Source organism: Xiphophorus couchianus, chromosome 13 (assembly GCF_001444195.1).
Source record: "Xiphophorus couchianus chromosome 13, X_couchianus-1.0, whole genome shotgun sequence".
Classification (NCBI taxonomy): Eukaryota; Metazoa; Chordata; class Actinopteri; order Cyprinodontiformes; family Poeciliidae; genus Xiphophorus; species Xiphophorus couchianus.
Window position 1 is genome coordinate 3,542,739 of NC_040240.1, and position 25,335 is coordinate 3,568,073.

The following is a 25,335-nucleotide window of genomic DNA, read 5'->3' on the forward strand; positions in this document are numbered from 1 at the left end:
AGAGGACGACAGGGATGAGGAGTTCACCAGGGATCCAACGGACCGAACGGGGTCCAGTGAATTCCTCTCATTTGCTACCAGCAAATCGCTGCTGTCTCACAAAGAGTCTCTGCGGTCGCAGCGTTTCATGTGAAAAGTTGCCGCAGTAAATTTGATCATCCGGCATCACAGATGTAGCAGATAAAAGGTTTTCGTTTTATTAAGCTACATAAACATGGGGCTACGTGGTCCGAGTCGTTTGAAGACGTTTTCAGAGCGTCTGGTTTATTAAATATATTTTCTTGCTAATCCTGTCCCATGAAGGTGTTCATACGAGGAGTGCACCGATTTATCGGCCAGACAATTTATTGGGGCCAATTTACCTAACTTTGGGAGATCGGTGATACATGTGAAGCCGATCTTTTCTACCTCAGCAAAGGTCTAAAAATCAACCACTGTCTTCTTCTGCTCTCCAGTGAGAGAGGTTTGACTGACAGACTGGCCCACCAGGTCATGTCTGGACATTAGCAGTTAACAATAGTCACTCTACTGCTACCAACTCAGTGACTTTCTTTATAGTTAGCAACATTTCAGACAAAAAGTGGTACCAGCAGGTCAGGTTTTTTAAAGATTGGTAATCAACGGTTTTCCAGAAAACTGTGATCAGTGCACCCTTACTTCAATAAATTCGATTAGGATTTTATGTGACAGACCAACACAAAGTGGTTGAAGTGGAAGGAGAATAATGAATTATACTTATTAAAATAGAAAATAAGAAAATCTTGTGTACTTCCAGGATTGGGTTGTTCATTTTCTCCTGACAGGATGTTGATGGCATGTGAACATCGGAGCAAATTCTCACATGCAGCTCACAAGCAATCCAAGTCAGAGTTAACATCAGAACCACCTGTCCCCTCACAAAGGGGGTCAGGTCATTTTGTAACTGATTGAGAAAGAAAGAGCCAAACGTCAGGAGACCGTTTATACCGACCGTGTGCAGGTCCAGTTTGTACCTGCTGCTCTGGCAGACGGAGATTTAAAGTTATTTCCATTTCCTACTCGACCTCCACTGTAAGGAATAGTGATTTTATGACTTCAGTAAATAAAAGCTGCCAGCTGCCAGCCTGAGAGAAAACCAATCCAAAAAAACAAACAAACAAGAGAAACAACACAAAGTTTCCAAAAAACAAAGCATCCTTTTAAGAATCAGGGGGCAAAAAAAAAAGAAACAAAAAAAAGACAAAACAGTAGAACTGTAGCTAATGTTCTTTTTAGTAATTATTTTGATGATTAATCAAATAATGTCTTTTGACATTCTACTGATTTTTCAATTAACCACTCAACTTTTTTTAAGCAACACTAGAAATAAATTAAATGACACCAATAATTAACTCAATTTCTGTTTTAAATAAGGCAAAAAAAAAAAACGCTTTGTCACAAACGATTAATCGATTATATTAGTTGACAATTAATTCAATAATCAAATTATTGCGATTAATCAGATTAGTTGGGTTAATCGTTTCAGCTCTACAAATTAGTAATGAGACAGACGAGGTGTTTTTTTTTTTATCACAAACATGGCACTGAAGAGCAGATAGATCAGAACTATTTTATGAATTACATTTTTTATGAATTTTCCCCTCAGCCTGTAATTTAGTTTCTCCTCCACTTTTATGTCAGTCATAGACAGTTTTTGACTGACACTTCTTTTTTTGTTGTTTTTTTTTTACATTAAATAACTGACAGAATAATGGAGTCAACAACCAACTCAGATTGAGTAGTTAATGTGTGCTCGCATAAAGAGCCAATGCATCTCGGTAAATGGAGCCTGAAAGTTTTGAAAAGAATTCAGTATATGAAAAAATTGTCTCTCTATTTGGAAAACGTCCTTTCAAAACCCTTTTATGTCTGGTGACTCTGCTGTGTTATTTTCCTGTTATCGTCTCCGCTGTGTTCGTTGTAATCTCTGTGCTGCTCACTGCTTCAGATACCCAAAGCTGGTGGGCTCCTTCCGACCTTTGACAGCTGATGGTTCCCAGAGTAACTGTGCATGTCTGGCAGAAAACAAACAAACAATAAAAGCATCTCCGTCATGTTGAGGGGAAAAAATAAAGTCAAGGTTCAGCAGTGTCTTCTTTATTGGGTGGTAATGCATTTGATAACACTCTGTAAACAGCCCAGAGTGTCCGTGAGCCGTCGAACTGGACCGAAAGTTTCATGGAAAAACGAAGCAACAGCAGGAGGATCAATAAAAACAAACAGTTGGTACTGATATTTTTGGTACATACAAAAAGAAAAAGGAAAAAAAGCCAATGGTTTCTAGGTTTAGAGAGAAAACAGAAAAAAGGTGATGCATTGAAACAGTCAAAAACAGTCCCACTCTGAGCTCAACTTGATCTGATCCAGACGACAGACTTTAAATAACAGCCGTTCACCGCTTCACATTGGCATTAAAAGATAGTACAAAAAGCATGTAATAAAATAGTCGTACAAAATGTACACTTCAGCTCCTGCCACAGAGTCACTCAAGGTGGATAAATTTTTTTTCTTTTTTCTTCTTCTACCACCTAAAAATATTCAGAGCAGCGTTTTGCCGGTCCGTGTGTAAACGAAGAGACGTTTCTGCTGCAAAAGAGGACAGAATCAGGTCTCACTGAAGGCCTGACAGCCTGTGCTCCTCCTCCAAAATACAAACAGAGAAGAAACTTAAAATCAGTGCTCTCCAGTCAGTCCCTAAAAAGGAAATTATTTTCATTTGGCCAACGATGAGCACAGCAATATGCTGCACTATGGAGCCATGGAGGAGGATATAATAGATTTGAAGTAAGCAATAGTGCTGTTCACTGACAGAGGAAAACATGAAGTTTTTGTTGAACATACTGAAGGTTGACATAATACAAAAGTAGTTACATTTTATAACAACTCAAGCTTTGGTAATCATTTATCATAAATAATTGTATTTTTGAAACATGGAATCTGAATCTCTGTAGCCTAACAGGACCAATGCGATGGTCCTGTTAGGCAATAACATTGCCAAGCAGTATTACAGGAGTCGTACTCCTTTGTGCCCTTATAATCATTAACATGCCACTATAAAGCTGGAGAGTGTTAGGTCTAATCTGCCAACAGGCCATATTATTTTTTTATTAATACGCTTTTTAATCCAAAAGAATTCTTCTTTTCATACTAATGTTTATATAATTATGATTTTAACCACTTTGCTTTTCAATAATTTTTTTTATTCCTGTGAAATTTACGCTATGAATAAAGTCATCTTCTACAAGATCTGTTACGATGTAATATGTATCAACATCAAAAAAGGACAGTCATCAATCTTTACAGCAGGTTACTAAAGCGTAGTTATGCTAACAGAGCTACAAAGCCAATGCCAATTTTCTAGCTAAGACGTTAGCTTGATTAGACATGTCTCCCAAGTTAGAAGTATTCTGTTGTTTTCTTACTAGCTCCTAGCTACTAAGGCTAAAAGCTAGCTTCTACTAGAAAACTAGTTTTTCTGATTAGAAAAAATAAATCTAGCTAGTAAGAAAACAAGGGACGTGCTAATTGTTGTATTGAAAACTACTAGCTGTACGGTAATGAATAATGTTTGTCTCTTTATTTGAGAGTTAAAACACATAAGGAACAGAAGTGCTAATAAATAGCTTAGCACCAGCCATCTACACTGCATTTTACATACACACAGCTATGTTGGAAAGCAAACTTAAAGCTGCTAGTCAAGCTTTTTTTCAGTTTTAATTCTAATTGTATTTCTGCCTTGTACCTCAAAAAGATAAAGAAAGAAATCCAACTTCAGACCACAAAGGCAGAACTGTAAGACAGAAAGTAGCCAATATGTTAATTTGTTAATTCCTTTATTTAATCAGGTAAACCCCGTTGAGATCTAGATCTCATTTTCAAGAGGGACCTGAAACAAACTTCACTCCCCATCGGGGAATCGAACCCCGGTCTCCCACGTGACAGTCAGGGATACTGCCACTATACTGACGAGGAGATAATGTTGTTATGATAATGAGGTAATGTTGCTAGCTGGTTGGAGAAACAGCTACATAATCTCTTTACTAGAAGAGTGCTGTGTAAACAGACTTCGTACAGTAAAAAATTATGTTGAAATCAACCACATTTTTCTTATTATTTCTGCTGTTTATTGTCCATGAAATGCCACAAAAAAGTGGAACATGCAGTAGTAATGCAGTACTGACCTGTTGCTAAGCATTGTTGGGACTGGGAAAATGGTTTTCTACGCTGAACTTAGTTCATTTACAAATCAAACAATAAAAAAACTGTTAGGAAGTATTTCAAGTTGCAAAGAAAAACACTTTGGTAAGACGATGGCATTTTAAAACTAAAGTTGGCAAACTGAGCTTGTTGGAAGGCTGTTCTAATAACAGCAGTGAAATTATACTACACATTGTTGCTTTAGATTTGTGTTATTACTGAGATAGTGGTATTTTTAATCGTGGTTCTATTACCTTCGGAATGTCAAACCCGTCCAATAAGTTGGTAGATTTTGAATTTCCAAGTTCCAGGTTGTAGAATATCAACTGGAATGTCTCTTCAAGTCATAAGTGTGAGGAGTCAAAGTTTTCTAACAAGCCCCAACTTCAAAATCCAATATCATATCATAGCTACAGTTTTGGTAACAAAATGCTTATTTTTTTAACCTCTCATTGTATGTAGAAAATGCTGATAAACACACCATTTTCAATTTGCATTGACTAAAGCAGCAGGTTTGGTCAGTAGGCTTTGTAAACCTTTATTTTTAAAACTTGGCAAATCCAATTGGCTTTCAAAATTACAACTGAAAATGGTGTCAGCTTGACATCACCCCAACATCCATGTTACTTGCTTTGAGGTGAGCTAGCCATTACTCCTAAAGGCTAGCTCACATTGAGGAGATATTTTGGGTGCTGATGCACAGGCAATGGCTAACAGCTAGGTGAGAAAATGCAGTTCTAATTATCCCTTAGTTGTTGATGCTGTGAGCAACAGAAATGAAAGAGGATGAGCTGAAAAATCACAAACTGCACCAATGACCTAATATAAACATTACCTAATCTCATAAGACTTTATGCAGATTCTCTGTCTGCGCTGATGAAGATTCCCTCAGGTTTTAATACAAAATACATGGAGCGACTCAACTGACAGCAGCCAAACCTACTTTTCTAGTTGATCAGGCAGAAAACACAGTTTGATCTCTTAAGGTTCTTAGCATTAACCTTTCAAGACCAAATATTTGGTTGATAATATAATAATATTGGGGAAAACAGTAAAAAAAATAAAAATAAAGACAGTGACACAATGGCCAGAGTAACATACCTCATTCTGACACAGTAGCACAGTTTGAATTTTATACCTTTCATTTGAAAGGTATAAAATTCTGCTTACTAACAAAAGCAAACAAAACAAAAAAGGGAGGTACAAAAATTGAGAATATAAACACTTCCATTTACACAAATCGAATCAATTCGGCGAAATTTTTTTTCTCTCACAAGATATTAAGATCTTGTGAGTCAAATGAACCCAGTCAAATGGGTTCATTTGACTGGACCCAGTCTGTACACAACAAAATATGTGGTTCGTTTTCTCACATTTAAACTTGCACAACACCGTTTTCAAAACAAAGTGCTTTCAGTCTGTTACATGGCTTTTAGGACAGAGTAATACAGAACGCAAAGTTTGTAAAAGAGAAATTACAAATGAATCCAGGAAAGAAAAGAACAACAGTTCTTAAATTGACAAAAGGGGTTTTGTCCGTTTAAGATTTGTCAATCTAAATTTCCAGGGTAACTGAATGCTGAGAAAGACCTGAACTGGATTAAAGAATTCAGTGCGAATGAAATTTTGCAATACTTAAAAAAAAACAAAAACGGTCTGTGGCATTAAGGATTTGTCCATTTACAGATTTCTTCTGTTTTTGGCTTTTGTTTCAGTTTATCAAACACGCAACTAAACACAACCAAATAAAAATGAATGCAAAAGGCAACACAACAACGAAAAATGATATCCAAACCAAACTGACCCCATGTGAAAACGTAAACAATCAGTAACTGGAAATAAGTATTTTACTGCAGAGAATTTTTAACCCACTCTTTGTACAATCAATACGGTCACTTAGGAGGGTCTACGAGCATGAAATGCCTGTCATATAATGGCATCTCGAAGTCAAGACTTTGACTACACCACCCTAAAACCTTTCAGAGGTGGACTTGTTGTGTTTTGTACCTGTGTACTCTAGTGTAAAATCTGAAAACAAACTTCTAAAGGGGTTTGTTTCCAACCTGATAAATATAATTACATTTATTCCGATTTGATTTCAAATATGATGTGTAGCTTTTTGAGATCTTTTAGCCTACTTCATGTTGTCAAGCAGGTTCTACATAAGGACCAATCGGACATGGGTCCGGCTGGTGTTCATGTCATTTTCACACAGAACCAGGCTGGTCTGGTCACTTTTTGTCCTTTTCATAAATTAAATCTTGGAAGTTTTGTATTAAAATTTGCTTAACGATTTGAAAGATTTAAATTTGAGGGGAAGAAATAGAACAGAAGAAACAGCGATACATCGTGCCTCACCCAGAAAATATGGACGATGTCACATGTGGATTATTAAATAATGCATTAATTTGGTTACATTTTTGCAATCGGTCCACAGCAATGAATCGGGAACAAAGTCTGAATATGCAGAAAATCTGACCAGCTCCGTTAGGAGGGCGTCCTAAAACTGCGCTGAATTTTTTATTATTTTTTTTACATATACAAGACACTTTTTAGCATCAACAATGAACACAATATCAGTAACCCAAATTATAAAACCCATGTGCTTCAATGAATCAGCCCAGCTTCTGATGACACAACCCAGCAGTCGAGTGGAGGCAAAAAAAGCAAAGCTTAGGCTGAAATCTGTGGCATCAGAGTAATAATAAAAATAATCATAGAAAATTTTTTATCAACGGCAGATAGAAAACATATGTTGCCATAGGGAACTTGAGTTTCTTATCTCTATCTCAAGGCCACTAATATTGTTTTTTCTAAATGATGCATTTTCAGGCCAGTGTAACGTCCTGGAGAGTCAGAGAAAAAATTCTCAGAGAATTCCTTCCTGATTTGGTCTTATGAAAAAAAAAAAAAAAAAACCCCAAAAGAAAACAAAACAATGATTTTGAACTTCTGTCCAACTAGACCAGACATGCCTGTTTGCACATTCAGTAACGTGGATTTCTACGGGTTTTGAACACACCACTCGGATTGCTGGCAATGCGTTGAGCCGTGTTTGATTACGAGTCTTAAGGCAGAGGTTCCGTGCAACATTCATCAGCATGTGCCAAAAACTCATCCACCTTCCTCTGAGCTCCGAACATATCAATAATTCTCATATGTTGCGTTTTTGCTCTTGGAACAAAAAATATACGCATATAGAATTTTTAAAAAAAATCCTCCACATGCTGATTTGTTGAGTGGGGTGCGATTGCACGATGCATGCATTTTCAGCGCCGGGAAAGAAAGAAGTCTTCATGATTGTTCAGCGTTCCTCAAGGTATTGCTGCGACCGCCGAGGTGCAGAAGCAGCAACTCCTTTGGTGCGTGTTTTTGGGCGTCCCCCCCCCCCTCCTTCCTCGCCGCTCGCCTTTCGGAGTTTCCTCGGGACACGTGGCAACACCTCAGAGAGCTTTGGCACTGGTGGTGTGGGAGACGGTGTGGGACACAGGTTTCTGCGGGTAGCGGCTGTAGTAGTAGACCTGGAACAGGATGGCGATGTCCACAAAAACCTGCAGCAATCCGCACGTCCAGAACTGCATGGGGGCCTCCGTGAGCAGAAAGTAGCCTGTTTTGAAGGTGTCGCCGCTGGTCCACATCAGCACCATCTTGATGCTTAAAGGGAAGACAAAGAGAAGGTGTGGTCAAATATGGCAGGTATTATAGTAGAAATCCTTCATCTAAAAGAGCTGACAATAAAGCACAATGAAGTACCTTCAGTTGCTCAAATATCAAATATTACTTAAAAGAAGTTTGACTTTTTAATCTAATGCCTTGAAATTGGGCCTCTGTCTCTTTAAGAAGCTCTTGCTCTTTCTGAAACTCCGCCTTCAGGAAGTCATCACAATATCGCTCCTCTTCGTTTAGCGGCGTTTAACAATGTTTTTACCCGCTTTACACTGAGAAGTAGCTCGTATAATCAGCAGTTCCACAACTGAATGGTTGCCATGGAGATTAAAGGATTTCTTAAACGTGCATAAAAGAATCAAAGCAACACTCCAGGTAAGTTATTCAAGAGTGAATAATATTATAACATGATGGAAAGCTCAAAAAACTTGTGTTTACGTAATACTGCCCATTTAAAAGCAGGTTTTTAATCTACTGACTATGATTAGCCTGCAGGATGTGCTAAACGTTGCTTCCCTCTTAACGTCCTGTTCTAAAATGTGAAAGAACTTAGACGCGGAGGTGAAAAAATTTATTATTAAAGCAGAAACTCTCACTAGCTAAAATGTTCTTCCTTCCACTTCATAATCATGCACAGTTTACAACTATAAACTATGAACATTTTTTAACCATGCATTGTGTAATATAAAATTATTCAGCAAGTAGTTCACTTGCAAATATTTGCTTTTGACTTGAGAACAAAAATGTTTGGTAAAACAGTTTTAATTTCACCCGCAAAATATATTTTTTCCCATTTTTCTTTTTAATGAAACCCTAGCTGAGTTCATTTTCCTGTTCAGGTTTTTCTACGGTGTTCGATTCGTTTTGTCCAAATTCAATTTAGCAACAGAGAATGAATGCTTATCACAGTGAAAATGGGTGGTCAGAGGAAAGTTATTAGTTCAGCCATGAAGGAAATAGCAATTGGAGCAGAGTAAAAACGATAGGAAATTGAAATAATGATTGTAATACTCAGAGCTCTGGTTGGCTATTAGCTCCACATCCTGTGGCACATTTGTGACTATAAAACTCATAAAGGAGCTTTCAGTAAACACTAACAGCCATGTACGCAACTGGAGGTCATGTTTATAGGCAAAATACAAACTTTTACTGTTACAGAAGAACAGAACAGTTGTGTAATTTGGTGGGACAGAGTTCATGCAAACGTCTACTACAGTATTCCCCATCAGAAATGCAATGGGGTTGTCAAGAAAATCCGAGCTCATCCCACTTCCCCATGCTGGAGATTTTAGTTTAACAGTAATAATAAATAAAGTTATCTTTAAAATGAATCACTCAAGTGACATCAGGGCCTAACAGTAGACTTAAGTGTCAATAAAGTTAGTTTAACAGTAATAATAAATAAAGTTATCTTTAAAATGAATCACTCAAGTGACATCAAGGCCCAACAGTAGACTTAAGTGTCAATAAAATAAATCTGGTTGTGTGTGTTGTTTTTGTCTCATGCAAACTTTGCTTTAATTCTACTTTTTTCTATCTAATCATAAGAAATCATAGTCAGTCAGAGAGATTCATGAAACAAGAAAAGCAGGTTTCCTGGAAAAAGAGGAAGTTTCCAGCCTGCAGATTTATAAAAATAGCTGAGACTATTCCTTAGTTTAAAGGTAAAGTTTTAAAGAATGAAATCTAAACATTATCAGTAATTGGATAAGATTCAAAGTAAAATACTTATATGAATATTGGTTTACTTGTAATAATACTTACACTTATATTTGTGGGAACACTTACAAGAAAAACAAGTAACTGTAACTTTAGTAGTAAATAATTAGAATCATGTATTATTCTTGGTTTCTTTTCAGAAAAACATCTGTAATAACTCACATTAAGATCATAATAAGAGTAACTAATAAGTTATGGTTATAAAATCATAAATGAATGATAGATCAGAGAAGCTGAAGAAAATAAATGTGATATAAGTTATGGTTATAAAATTATAAATGAATGCTAAATCAGAGAAGCTAAAGAAAATAAATGTGATATAAATGTGATTTTGACATTAAACTTGAAATGGTGTAAAAAGGTGTAACTGCAATTAAACATCACTGATATGTTGGAGGTAGAGAGTAGGTGAAAGGTTGTGCAGGCAAGGGACATAGGAGGTTGAGCAACCCTGAGACATTAGCACAGACATCATGACATGATGTCTCTTAAGACAGTGACGGATATGAGATCATCTGTCTAAGCAGACAGATAAACCCTATAAAAGGTGGGTGCAAAAGAGGAACCGTTCGTTGGATCCTCCGGGCAGCTTCGAGCCAAGATCGAGATGGACAAAGAACTCTGCAGCTGAAGAAGAGCCGGGGCCACGGAGCCGGAGACTGTCCTGCACATGGAGACCAACCCGTCAGCCCCACAATCTGTGGCTTCGAATCGCACTTCTCTCATCGGCTGGGTTCTGACCCCAAAGACAAAGATGAAGACAAAGACAAGGAAGAAGAACTGGTGCCTTTTTTCCTGCCAGCACCAAGTCCTGTGTGACCTCAGCATCCATGCGGAGAGGAGGCTCATCAGACCTGCGGAGATCCTGGCCTTCATCGATCGGCGTCCTCCTCCTGCTGCCGCACCTTCTTCGTCGTCGTGCCAGGTCTGGGGTTCGAGACGCCAAACTCCGTCCGTCTCTCTCAAAGGTTCCCTTTTTTAGTTCTCAGTATCAGCAGTAGGGAAAGATAGACTAGATGATTGATTTTACTTATTTGATTATTTCTGCTACTGAATTAAGCTGTACTGACCCTTGCAAAAATGCCTTACTAATAAAATATTTAGCATAAAGAAAATCTAAAAGATGCTGTGGACATTCAGTTAATGAGCCACCTTAAAGTTCTTTGATGGTTGTAAAATAGCTATGATGTTTGATTCTGGAGAGGAAAAAGTGGAAAATGTTTTTAGGTTGCTGGTAGCCCATATTTAAAACATCATCCTTGGGACTCGCCCGAGTTACTAAAACCTACCTGGTTCAATAACAAATGCAAGTTGTAAAATAGAGAACGAGCGACCGTTAACAGGTGTGCTCTGTGAAACTAGTTGGCTGTAGGCTGCTCAGTCTGGCTAATTCACAGGGGGAAGAAGGGTGGGACACCTGGATGTAGGCCGTCAGATAACCAGGCGAATCGTTTCTCGAAACCAGCTTAAACAGAGTTTACTTCAGTTCTGGACAGGGTAAATCCCAGCAGATTTAGGAAACTCAACGTACCCGTTAGACGGAGAGCTGGTAGCACATCTCCCCTCTCAGAAGAGGAAGTACGAGAGTGAGAGAGTAGAGACAGAAAGGAGGGGGGAGGGTGTTGCGCAACAACAGGGTCTATTGATGCGGAGAGAGAAATGGAGCCAGTGAAAAAGAGTAAAAAAGCTGGTGTCAATAACAGTATAAACAGCAACCAGCAACTGTGACATTACATTTTTATTCTTCAGCATGCCCTGTTTTAGTGGTTCTCTTATGTATCGCAGAAACTACAAAAGTACTGCAATATCTAGTTTTGTAAAACAAAACATGTTTGAACATGACTGTAGGACTTGAGAGATAAACTGGTCACTGAGGATTTGGTGAATACAGTCACTTATAATTCTCTTTAAAGACAGTAGCTTTGAAGACAGAGTACATAAGAGCTCTGGTGCTGCAATGCTATTGTATTTGAACAAAGTATTTTGGACATTTGATCTAAATTTCACCATAATGTGCCGACAGAAGGACACATTTAATGGACCTTCTGTGGAAGTGAGCTCTAGATATTGCAGAAGCAATCTGAAAGTTCTGCTGAACTCACTTGTGTTCCGCTGTTTGTCTAAAGTGCTTTGAAAAGACACTTCAGTTTGAGTCATGGCTGCATGCTGACAAAGGCAGGACTAAGTCATCATTGTCTGCGGTCCTCAGATGTGTTTCCTAAAGCAACCTGCCTGCGACAATACGAACTCACGCTGAGGCGTTTCAAAGCTCTTCGCCCGGGCCCTGTCGCTTTGCTTGGTCACCGCTATTTGAATGAGCTTTGCTGGGACACTTTTTGTGTCACAGAGTGGGAATTTAATGGCTTGGTTTATCCCCCCGTGATCCAGCTTTATTTGCTCAGATCCAAAGATATCTGCCTCAGACTCCTGAGTCTCCGGAGACCCTGGGTAGCCCGGCAGAGAGAGCTGTGATTAAACCACAACTTGACGTATACTCTCGGCTAAAACTCGTGTCCAGTGATTAGAAACCTAATTTAGCCTCGATATCGGCCCTCCAGCTCAGCACCTCCCGGCAGCTGATTGTGTCGTTTGTCTCCTCTCTTACCTGCTTGTAGCATCTCTCACTTTCTTGAGGTTACAAATTGCGGCGGGTGATTACTGCGGAGTGAGCGCACAGCGTGGTCGCTCAATCAGTGTCCCCTACTGAGTTGAATCAGAAAGAGCCTGACAGATCCCCTCTCAGTACCAGCACCGATTAAAGGTTTAAACAATTACCTGACTCCACAATTCCTAAGCTCCTGTCGCTTTCCAACCTGCGGAAACTTACTTAAAGAACCATCAGGCGGATAAATGGAGATTATGTTGACCAAATCCAAAGGAAACGTCAATAGATCCTGCTGGGCTCAGATAATGCTGTACAAAAAGGAAGAAGTTCCCGAGTTACCCTGTTTTCAGTCTTAGAGACTGTTAGAGGCATCTTGTTCGCATTTGTTTTACAGTTTCATTTTGAGCTGCAATAAAGATCCATTTCACAGTTTTGTTTCTTGTTTTAGAAGAACCTGGAATGGATTATTTTATGATTACCTGACAAAGTTTTGCAAACACCTTTCTAAAATGCCGTCCCGTAACTTTATTTTGAACCCAATATTGTGTATTTTCTTGTCCCGCAAACTTAATGTATTGGTAGACCTTTGTGATTCACATTTCCAGAAAGTCAGTCAAATCTGGTGGGTTTGTGGTTTGTAGGCAGAACAGAGTTTGACTTTTTTGGTCCGGATCAGAGTTCGATTACGCGTTCACACATCCCAAAATGAACAGCACTTTCTAGACCAGGGTTGGACAACTACAGGCCTCGAGAGGCGTTCTGCAACTTTTAGTTGTGTCTCTACTTCAACACACCTGACTCAAATAGTGAGGTCAATAGCAGGACTTTGGAGAACTTGACTTTACTTATTCGGTGATTCACCTATTTGGTTGAAGTGTACTGGATCAGGGAGACATCTAAGAGATGCAGGACACCAGACCACGAGCACTGGGATTCCCCACCACTGTTCTAGACAAATAAACTAGCTTGATTAAAGCAGACTAAACAGGGCTGGCGTGAATCCACCCTAGATGATCAATTTTGGGATGCATTCACACCGCTGCCGTTTGGTCCATTTTATACAAAATTTAGTACGTTGGCCTTGAAAGTCCTGTGAAAACTCATGTGGTCAGACAGCAGGGGTTTTTTCTTCAGCTGTTTTCTGAATGTTGCAGATGAACATTAAATCCTGTAGTAAGGTCAAAACCTTTGATCAAATTGTACACAAAGTCACAAAAATTTCTGTGTTGCCCTGATTTCCTTTAATTGTCTAACAGAAAGCCCTGAAATAAATAAGTCAGGAGGGAAGTTCTGATCCCAACCACCGCTGATGATAATAATAATAAAAAAGGTAAGCTTTGTGTCAGGAAATTCCATGCCTTCCTATAAGCTTCTTAGCATATCCGGAGGAGGGATAAGAAGTAATCTAGCGTCTCTCCTCACAGTTGGACTGACTGTAACCCCAACCGTCTGCCTCTGCCAATCTTGCCACTTTCTTCAGACTCACTCATTTCTCTCCAACTCTTTTCCCACTGGCAATCTATCCTGGAGTTGTTTTATTTTTTTTGCCTGGCCTTTCATCATGAGCCTACTCTCCACAGCATGTCTCCCTTCCCTTCCATCCATTCAACCCGCCTCTTCATTCCTGCTTGCTTTTTCTTCTTTCCCTCTGCCTACCTAAGATACCTCCCTCATGCTCCCGTCTCTCGGTATGGAGCTTGTTAGCTCCGTGGAAACAGCACCTACATCCCCCCACCCACTGCTCCCTAGCGCCTGCTCTCTCAGTTATGGCGTTGTGTACCTGCTGTTTGGTTTGGCATTTGATCAATTCATGTCTGGCTACTTATTTGCCACATTATGTTCTGGATTATGCTCAGAGGCCGACTTATGTCTAATTCACACATCAAGATATTTATGTAGATTTTTGAAACGATTTTCCCTTCTCCCTCCGATTATTGTGGTGGCTCTAAAGATAATCTTATGAGATCTTCTGTGTGTGGTGTGCTAGGAGTGATATAGTCTTCTCAGAAGCACATCAGGACTGGTCAGATCTAATATTTGGTGAGTTGTCTTGGCCCAAAATCGCAGTGTGTGTGGTCTTTCCGAAAAACAAACGAGAACGCAGCCCGTTGAATGTGACGTTTAGCCAGTCGGAAAGCGAGGAGACAGAAATACAGCGTGCACGGTGCACCGGGACGTTCGGTGGACGCTGGTGTTTTTGTTTTTTTTCTCTTTTCCACAAACCATCATCGTTTCTTCTTCCTCGTCGGCCATGTCTGTTTGGTCTCGAGAGGTTTTGCGCAGTTTCCCGTCTGACATCTGGTGAGTGAAATGTTTTGTGAGTGGTGTGTTGTCGTTGCTGGGTGGCTCAACACCACCCACTGTAAAACCAAAGACTTCTATAGTTACTTTTTGTTGCCATCTCAATCAATGGTATTACATGTTTTCTGCATTACCAATTAAAGTAAATTACTTTTGTACTTGGGATTAGATTTTTAAAATTTTTTGATGCGTAAAATACTAGTATTAACAGAGAGAGTGCTAGGACTTTTAGTGGAGGGTGTCGGGTAGCTTTTTAAAGGGGCAGTATAACGTAAAATCGGCTTTTTTGAACTTTACATCATGTTATAATGTTATTCCCTCATCAAAAACACACCTGGAGTGTTACTTTGATTCTTTCATGCATGTTAGAGAAATCCTTTAATCTCCATGGCAACCATTCAGCTGTGCAAAACGCCTGCATGGGACTGAGTGTTGTCGGAGCTGCAGTTTCACAGAACAGCCCTCCCCCATAATTTCCCCACTCAGCTCCTTCAGACTAGCCAGGAACAACTAGCAAAAATTGGTGAAAGTGAACATCTGCAGAGATCACTATACGAGCTACTTCTCAGTGTAACGCTGGTAAAAACGTTGTGAAAGGGTTAATAGAGGAGCCATGTTGGGTTGACTTCCAGAAGTCGGAGTTTCAGAAAGAGCAGGGGTTTCTTAAAGAGGCACAGGCCCAATTTCAAGTTACTTGATTATTTGATAAAATGGCACTATATACCAGGAAAATACATCATACTGACCCTGTAAGCAAAATATGTTGGCTGAAGAAGTAGCAAATTGCTGACGAATCCCATTTCCAGTTGTATAGTTTAAGTGACATCCTTTCATGCTAGTCCTCTGTAGCTTTAACAGCAGCAACAGTTCGAACACATTGAAGCTGGAACTTTTCTTGTGCATATTAAACAGGGAACAGGCCGCTAGAAAAAAAAAGAGACCGGAATATTCGTCGCCAATCTTTAATAATTTAGGCGAGTTATGAGATAAATTTTTGTTCTGAAATATGAAACAATCACAGCTGCGACTTGTTATCACATGGCTGTGTTTTCTTCGTTTAGAGGAAGAACTGCACGCCACACAACAGCCCGAAACCTTCCCTCGCAAATGACTTTGGACTTTGTTGTTGCTTCGCCCAGCTGGACTTTCACCCCCGAAGGAACAGAAGCAACTTTCCCTTTCATCCGTCAGAGCCATGAGTGATCAGAACAGATGGAGGAATGATGGGTTGGACAGATGATCTGAAGAGTTTCTCCACGCAGAACTGCAGGGCTTCGCCGCAGACCGGGTCATTTGGTTGGAAAGCAGGGAGTGGGAGCTACTGGCCGACAGCAATGCCAGTCAATTCACATCTATTGCAGCACATTGCTGTGTGTGGAGGAGAGCAGCCTGCGGGCCTAAATAAGGCTCTGGCTCTGTTATCTGGTAAACCTGGGATGCGGCTCAACACCGTGGTCCTTATAAGGCTGCGGCTGGCTCACTGGACGTCCCGGCAGGCTCTCTGTGTTGCGTTCGTGTGCCAGTGTTGGTCGTGTTTTATTTATGGCCCATCTCGGTGTGTCGGGACCAGGTAATTATAGCAGCAGCTTGAAAACATGACCACATCCCAGCAAAGCCATACAAACAACCCTCCACCTGACCTAATGTCGCCCATAAAACATCAGCCTTCACAAATATTTACTGGAGCGCTGGCTCAGATAGTCTCGCTTTGGCTTTATGTGCACTCCTGAGCTTCAAGAGACTGGTGACAACTCCTGAATGCTGCTCATCCCTCATGACAAAAAAAGCCGGTGTTTGGGTGCGGCCTTAAGGGAACTTATTAGGGAACTCAAAATTAATTGCTAATTAAGATTTTTCTAATTGCTGTAAGCAAAGGAGCATGTTACAAAGAAGCTGAGTGGCACCACTGAGCTCTTATATTGTATTTTACTTTGTTGAATAATGTATGATCATTAAGTTCTCCAACTTGGTCAGAAAGGATTTATTTTAATTGAGTAACAAGGGATAAAGAGCCAGGCATAGGGAGAGTAGTTCATGCATTAAAAACTGATTAAAGCTGCAGGATGTAACTTTTACGCAAATATTTTTTTTTCTCATTTGTTAAAATTACTTCCTTGTAGCAATATTATATTAGGAGACAGAAAATCTATGAAATTTTTTTTATCTCCTTGAGCTTCTATTACCATAAAGAAATGCACCTGGTCAAAAACAACCAATCAGAGCCAGGAGGCGGGTCCTAGCGCTGTCAATCACCCTCATGTATGCGCTAATTATCAGTCTTATGTTATACTGTCACAACATAATGATAATGTTAACAATATGTAAAAAAAAAAAAAAAAGGTCAGAAATGTTAAATAATGCAGCTCTAACTGCATTATGTAACAACCAATCAGAGCTCAGAGGTCTTAGTGCTGTCAGTCACAATCTCCTGTGGCGTTGCTCATCCCCACTCCACTCCACTCCCCCCTGCTACACTGCAGCTAGCAGATCCTGTTGAGTACTTAGCATGACTACAGATAAATAGTGAGTTGTTTCTCAATCATTAGTACATTTAGCAGAAGGTACATGAGGTTGATTGACAGCGCTAAGAACCTCCTCCTGGCTCTGATTGGTTGATTCTGGTCGGTGCATTTCTCCAGACGGCAATAGCAACTCGGGGTGGAGTTGGAGGAGATCCACGTTTTCATAGATCATCTGTCTCATAACATACTGTCACGACAAGTTTTTTTTTTTTTTTTCATGCGGCAAATGTTGCTGGGAATCGAACCCGCGAAGGCCGCGTCGAGGACTCAAGGCCTCCAAACATGGATCGCGCTATCCCCTACGCCACCACAGCACGCCCCACGACACTGTGACAGTTTTAACAAATATGTAGAGACTAACTAACTAGCTAAACACTGTTCTGCTTAGATGCGTTCTGCACCATTATCATAGTGAGAAGTTGAGGTTATTCAGTGAACTCAGCAAACATTCCATGCATTCTGCCAGCTAACAAGACATACAGTATGTTTCAATTGTATATCCATGTCAAACTGCTATCAGTTGAAAGTTAGCTTTAGCTGAGAAGAAAGGCCAGCAATGACCAAATTAGAAACATATAGCAACTAAGCACAGACTGCACAGGTAGAAAGATCCAGACTGTAGTTGAAGTCTATCTCAGTCTTATTCAGCAGGAGACTGAACCGAGACAAACAGAACCATCCAAACAATGAAAGGAGACTGGGATAACAACCCTGGGGGTTACCAGAGTATTGATTCTGTCCCCACATACACAATGCATGAGTGGCATCACTGCAAACCTCTAAGGACCCGTTACAGTAACAGAGAAGTCACCTTTGTCAAACGGCACCATTGAGAAGAACAGAGAACCTGTGGCTTGTGAATTAATTTCAGATAAATACCAAATGCCTCCGGCGCCAAGCTCCAGGGACAGAGCAGGGCCCATCACCCTCCCACCTGAAACAAACTCATATTTCATGATTAAAAACGGCTCTGCTTGTTGACTGTCTGACAAGGTGTTATGGCAAAGCACCAGAGCGTGTACACACTGCCGACGTCCAGCATAAGTCATTCTTACTCCTGTCCTCCCTGGACTTCATTCCCTGCCACCGGGAAAGTGGAAAAGCTTCCAAAAAGATACAAACACTGGAACGATGATGAACACGTGAAATGTCTCTCCAGGGTAGCGACATCAAACCTCCCAAATCTGACATTTGCTTGCATATGCACACTCGTGTGTCACATTTCTAAAATGCCTTTGTCATTACAACAAGTTGACCCAAAACAATCTCTCATTCCACAGATTAAACCATGACAACGGTCTGATCTTGCAGTTATGACTTAGGAACGATTTATTTCAGGGGTAAACCGGCCCCAATTTTCTTAATTATGGGTGATTGTCCGGTACTTGGATGTGAAACCAATCTTATTTTTAGAACTGTCCATCTGTTTTTATTAAGAAAGTGACATGTTGAAACTTACTTATATCATTCATTTCCTGCATATGGACAGCGAAGAGAAAAATTATTTAATCTCGTCATTTTTGTTTCGTTTTCCTCACATTTCTGTTTTGCTTCTGCACAAATCCATCTGCACTTTTGCTCAAAAACTGAACCTGCTTATTATTTCTTTGGAACTCACCTCTTGCTTTGAACTAATCTACCTTCATTGTAGTTGGAACGCAAAACAAGCCTAGTCTTAACTCCCAACTACGCTCTAACCTTTAAATAATAAAAAGGATATGTAATAGGAAGGTAAAAACATCCTCGCTTTGTAGGTTTTTTCACATTCTTTCTCAGACGCTTGGAACATAATGGCGAGGTAAAGTAACCTAGCAACAGCCTGTCAGACTCAACAGGTTGCGCGCACACAAACAACAAACAGAAGTGGAAATGACAGTGTCCTGCAGTACGCCTTGTGCGGCTGCAGCAGCTGATGGCTGGAAGGAGAGAACAGCAGGGAACAGAGCATAACAAGCACTCAACTTCAGGCCTCTAGCTGGGCGGCTTTCACAGGATCGTTTTAAGTTGTCTTGAATTGGGCCATGCAGAACATAACAACGACAGTAATAATGCATTAATGCTTAAAGAGTTAATATTATCCTATTTAAAAAAAAAATAGAAATGCTAAAAACATTGGAGATTTGAAACCGATAAATCACAACCTGCCTTTCAAGTAATTTCCAAAGGAAGTTTTCTGATTGAAAACGTTTAAGTCCAGAATTTCCCCCAGTGTGCTATAAGCCTGGCGGGCCACCAGTGCCCCCACCAGACTAAGTGTTGCTTAATTATTTAAGTCTTTTCAAAATGTTTGCATTTTTTAAGACTTTATAGTTGGTGTTCAGGTATTAATCCTCCAGTCTTTCAATAATGCATCATCAAGTGATATTTTAAAATTTACTGTCAATCAAAAACACAATGAATGACTGCCCTAGCACCCAACCACTGGGCTTAGCAAATTTTCTGGGGGAAACCTTGAAGTCTCTTTAAATCTTAAAGCTACTTTCATATATGCATGCTGACATATCCTAGTTAAAGAGGCAGAATTATGTATTTTCCAGGCACACAGTGGCATTTATAATCAAGTATCCATGTAAATATAGTTGTTATAAAAATGCTGTATATATATCAAATATGACCAAAAAAGAAATTTCACTTCATAATTTAACGCCTTGAAATTGGGCCACCGTCTCTTTAAGAAACTCCTGCTCTTTCTGAACAGCAGTCTTGATTTTTAAATGACAATTTTTGTCCCAAATAGTCAGTCACCTCTCTGGCTAATTGAAGGACGACCACACACTCTTTTTACATACTTTGATAATGTCAGTCCTTTAAGTCTCTATTCACCTTTCTCCTGACTTTACCTCCTTGCTGAACAAATCATTAAAAATATTGACCTTATAAAATCAGAATGAATCGCTAACATTGGCTTCTTTTTGGCTCATAAAGTTGTCTGGATTCGGTCAGTGTGACGCCACAATTCAGAAACATTCTGCATATTATTTCCCCTTTACTAAATCCTACTTTAATAAAAACAATAAACATAAAAAGACTTCTCAAATCAATATAACTTTTACATAAACAGTTGAAATGATGAATTGTACAAATGATTGTATGTTTACCCTTTCAACACAACAATGGCTTTAAAGTACCAATGCACCAGAGAGATTATTTGTTTTGTTTGATTGCTTTCATTTCAACCATTTGTTCGATATAAAAAAGGTCTAAGTAATGTTTGAGGTTTTGTGTGAGGTTTGGATAATCTCATTGATGTTTTTTTTTTTTTTTAGATGGGCTTTTCATGGCTGGAAGGCTTAACCATTGATTGAAATATTAAATTGTGACACGTTTATTTAAAAAAAGAAAAGATTAAAAAAAACATTACAAAGTCAATTTTGTAACTAAGAAAGTATGAGAAGAAAAATGTTGCATGCACTTAGATTTTCAAAGCAATCACACGACTCAAGTGATGAACAACCGGATGTTACTACCGGCAACAAAGACAACAACAGGAAGTGGTAGGCAGATCATGGCGTGGAATGTTTCTTAATGACTTATTGACATGATTTTAACTGTATTTCTTACTTAATGGAAACACCGTAATTGCAATATATTGTGTGTGTGTAGTTTTTTTTTTTTTTAATTAGCGGAACATCAACAAATTCATGTCTGCAGGAATAGTTTTCAGTTTCTCAGGGCAAGTCGCAGAACATGTTTTTAGAACACTATTACGGTGCCACCGACACCCAGATCTAGGCCTGCCAGGCCTGGGCTGCGACTACACTGTGTGCTATAGATGAGCTAAGAGACTAATATTTTCATTTCAGATTGTATATAACAGCTACAGTTTTTGGAGTTTGAGAAACCAAGGACGAGCAGATTTCAGAGGGCTTTGCTGGGCGCTGTAGATGCAAGACGAAGACGAAAAATCAGGCTAAGGACAGAGAGAGCATGGATAGGCCCAGCGTGGGAGCCGTCGTGGCCCATTAAGTGGACAGGCAGCCCTGCTGGAGCCCAGTAATCCGTCTGATCCTGAAAGCCAACCAGCAGAGAGGCGGGAAAAGGGCGCGAGGCATTCATGTAGAGCAAAAAAAAAAAAGAAAGCTTTTCATTAGGACCGTGAGCTCATAGGGAAGTTCAAACATCGTCTCTTTGATCAAGTCAATTTCAATCTGATTTAAATTCAACATTTAAATCAGATTGGGTTTAATAATAGTCTTTGAATCCGATAATTATAATGAGTTTTCACCGATGATTTGAAAGTGCGCCACATTCAAAGTTTCAAACGTCTCCAGGAGTCATTACTGTAGATTGTACAAATATACCCACATGCTTTTAAAAAATAATAAATAAAATCAACGGTACATCAAAGCAGCTAATTACAGCCTGAAACTTAAGAAGCCTAAATGAAGCATTAGTCTTAGGGAATACCATTAAGAGGTCCAATTTACAAAAGCCTGCCAAACCGTAAGGGTTCCCTGTCTTACTTCTAGATCACCAGGCTCCACTAAGCTCAAAAACACGCGTCGGAGTTAATGATCAATTGAAAGACAATATACTCATTAGCAAGGCACTGCTCAGTGGGAGTGACAGCACAAAACCCCAAAGAGCTGCCGGTACTGGAAGTTACATTCATAAATAAAACATTTTCTCATCAACCGGATGACTTCATCAGTAATCACAGACAGAGCTGATGTTGTTTAGTTGTGCCTCAGATTGGCCTGCAACTCTGAACATTGGAAGAAAGACCCAATGACAGTCATATAGTCTTCTGTCCCATGCCTGTCAAGAAATCAAGACCTGTGATCATCGCTAATTGTTTTCTACCAGGGTTGTCACAATGCTAAAAATTCAAACTTGATGCTAAGAAAAATAATAAATACCATACTTGATATGTTTTTTCTCCTCCATGGGCTGCCACCTTATTGTGGTGGAGGGGTTTGAGTGCCCCAATGATCCTAGGAGCTATGCTGTCTGGGGCTTCATGCCCCTGGTAGGGTCACCCAAGGCAGACAGGTCCTAGGTGAGGGACCAGACAAAGTGCAGCCCGAAGACCCCAATGATGAAGGAAAACCTTGGACTTGGTGTTCCCTCGCCCGGACGCGGGTCACCGGGGCCCCACTCTGGAGCCAGGCCTGGAGGGGGGGCACGATGGCGAGCGTCTGGTGGCCGGGCTTTTACCCATGGAGCCCGGCCGGGCTCAGCCCGAAGAGGAAACATGGGCCCCCCCTCCCATGGGCCCACCACCCGTGGGAGGGGCCAAAGGGGTCGGGTGCACTGTGTGATGGGTGGCGGCCAAGGGAGGGGACCCTGGCGGTCCGATCCTCAGTTGCAGAAACTGGCTCTTGGGACGTGGAATGTCACCTCTCTGGTGGGGAAGGAGCCGGAGCTAGTGCGTGAGGTCGAGAGGTTCCGGCTAGAAATAGTCGGTCTCACCTCGACGCATGGCTCTGGTTCTGGAACCAGTCTCCTTGAGAGGGGCTGGACATACTTCCACTCTGGAGTTGCCCAGGGAGAGAGACGTCGGGCAGGAGTGGGCATACTTGTTGCTCCCCATCTCGGCGCCTGTACGTTGGGGTTTACCCCGGTGAACGAGAGGGTAGGATCCCTCCGCCTACGGGTGGGGGGACGGGTTCTGACTGTCGTTTGTGCTTACGGGCCGAACGACAGTTCAGATTACCCACCCTTTTTGGAGTCCTTAGAGGGGGTACTGGAGAGTGCTCCTCCTGGGGACTCCCTTGTTCTGCTGGGGGACTTCAACGCTCACGTGGGCAACGACAGTGAGACCTGGAGGGGCGTGGTTGGGAGGAACGGCCCACCCGACCTGAACTCGAGCGGTGTTCTGTTGCTGGACTTCTGTGCTCACCATGGATTGTCCATAACGAACACCATGTTCAAGCATAAGGGTGTCCATATGTGCACTTGGCACCAGGACACCCTAGGCCGCAGTTCGATGATCGACTTTGTCATCGTTTCATCGGATCTGCGGCCGTATGTCTTGGACACTCGGGTGAAGAGAGGTGCGGAGCTGTCCACTGACCACTACCTGGTGGTGAGTTGGCTCCGGTGGCGGGGGCGAAAGCCGGTCAGACCTGGCAGGCCCAAACGTGTTGTGAGGGTCTGCTGGGAACGTCTGGCGGAATCCCCTGTGAGACGGAGCTTTAACTCCCATCTCCGGCAAAACTTCGAACACGTCCCGGGGGAGGTGGGGGACATGGAGTCTGAGTGGACCGTGTTCCGTGCCTCCATTGTCGAGGCGGCCGATCGGAGCTGTGGCCGCAAGGTTGTCGGTGCCTGTCGCGGCGGCAACCCTCGAACCCGTTGGTGGACACCTTCGGTGAGGGATGCCGTCAGGCTGAAGAAGGAGTCCTATCGAGCCTTTTTGGCCTGTGGGACTCCGGAAGCAGCTGATGGGTACCGGCGGGCGAAGCGGCATGCGGCTCGGGCGGTTGCTGAGGCAAAAACTCGGGTGTGGGAGGAGTTTGGAGAGGCCATGGAGAAAGACTTCCGCACGGCTTCGAGGCGATTCTGGTCCACCATCCGGCGTCTCAGGGGGGGGAAGCGGTGCAGCACCAACACTGTTTATAGTGGGGATGGTGTGCTGCTGACCTCTACTCGGGACGTTGTGGGCCGGTGGGCAGAGTACTTCGAAGACCTCCTCAATCCCACCAACATGCCTTCCACTGAGGAAGCGGAGCCTGGGGACTCTGGGTTGGGCTCTCCAATCTCTGGGGGCGAGGTTGCCGAGGTGGTTAAAAAGCTCCTCGGTGGCAAGGCCCCGGGGGTGGATGAGATCCGCCCGGAGTTCCTTAAGGCTCTGGATGTTGTAGGGTTGTGTTGGTTGACGCGACTCTGCAATATCGCATGGACATCGGGGGCAGTTCCCCTGGATTGGCAGACTGGGGTGGTGGTCCCCCTGTTCAAAAAGGGGGACCGGAGGGTGTGCTCCAATTATAGAGGGGTCACACTCTTAAGCCTCCCTGGCAAGGTCTATTCAGGGGTCCTGGAGAGGAGGGTCCGTCGGATAGTCGAACCTCGGATTCAGGAAGAGCAGTGTGGTTTTCGTCCTGGTCGTGGAACACTGGACCAGCTCTACACCCTCAGCAGGGTCCTGGAGGGTGCATGGGAGTTCGTCCAACCAGTCTACATGTGTTTTGTGGACTTGGAGAAGGCGTTCGACCGTGTCCCTCGGGGAGCCCTGTGGGGGGTTCTCCGGGAGTATGGGGTACCGGGCCCTTTGATACGGGCTGTCAGGTCCCTGTATGACCGGTGTCAGAGTCTGGTCCGCATTGCCGGCAGTAAGTCGGGCTCGTTTCCGGTGAGAGTTGGACTCCGCCAGGGCTGCCCTTTGTCACCGATTCTGTTCATCACTTTCATGGACAGAATTTCTAGGCGCAGCCAAGGTGTTGAGGGGATCCGATTTGGTGGCCTCAGGATCTCATCTCTGCTTTTCGCAGACGATGTGGTCCTTTTGGCTTCATCAGATCGTGATCTGCAGCTCTCGCTGGATCGGTTCGCAGCCGAGTGTGAAGCGGCCGGGATGGGGATCAGTGCCTCCAAATCCGAGGCCATGGTCTTGAGCCGGAAAAGGGTAGAGTGCCTTCTCCGGGTCAGGGGGGGTGTCCTGCCCCAAGTGGAGGAGTTTAAGTATCTCGGGATCTTGTTCACGAATGGGGGAAGAAGGGAGCGGGAGATCGACAGGCGGATTGGCGCAGCGTCTGCTGTCAAGCGGGCGCTGTACCGGTCCGTCGTGGTGAAGAGAGAGCTGAGCCAAAAAGCGAAGCTCTCGATTTACCGGTCGATCTACGTTCCCACCCTCATCTATGGTCATGAGCTTTGGGTCATGACCGAAAGAACGAGATCGCGGATACAAGCGGCCGAAATGGGTTTTCTCCGTAGGGTGGCTGGGCTCTCCCTTAGAGATAGGGTGAGAAGCTCAGTCATCCGGGAGGGACTCAGAGTAGAGCCGCTGCTCCTTCACATCGAGAGGAGCCAGTTGAGGTGGCTTGGGCATCTGGTCAGGATGCCTCCTGGACGCCTCCCTGGTGAGGTGTTCCGGGCACGTCCCACCGGGAGGAGGCCCCGGGGAAGACCCAGGACACGCTGGAGGGACTATGTCTCTCGGCTGGCCTGGGAACGCCTCGGGATTCCCCCGGAGGAGCTGGAAGAAGTGGCTGGGGAGAGGGAAGTCTGGGCCTCCCTTCTGAAGCTGCTACCCCCGCGACCCGACCTCGGATAAGCGGAAGAAGATGGATGGATGGATGGATATGTTTTTTTTGAAGTCAATGGGGTTATTTATAGTTAAAGTAAAAAAAATGATTAGTTGCAATT

At 42.3% G+C, this 25,335-nt stretch overlaps 1 protein-coding gene across 2 annotated transcripts in view; it reads right to left on the reverse strand.

Moving 5' to 3' along the window:
- Positions 1-2,099: 2,099 nt before the first annotated feature.
- The window catches only part of slc66a2 (solute carrier family 66 member 2), a 38,680-nt gene continuing 15,444 nt past the window's right edge, over positions 2,100-25,335 (reverse strand). For both annotated transcript variants that reach the window (XM_028036872.1, XM_028036873.1), the window contains one exon: positions 2,100-7,869. In XM_028036872.1, coding sequence (XP_027892673.1) covers positions 7,659-7,869 — 211 coding nt within the window. In that variant the 3' untranslated portion in view covers positions 2,100-7,658. The remainder of the gene's footprint in view (positions 7,870-25,335) is intronic.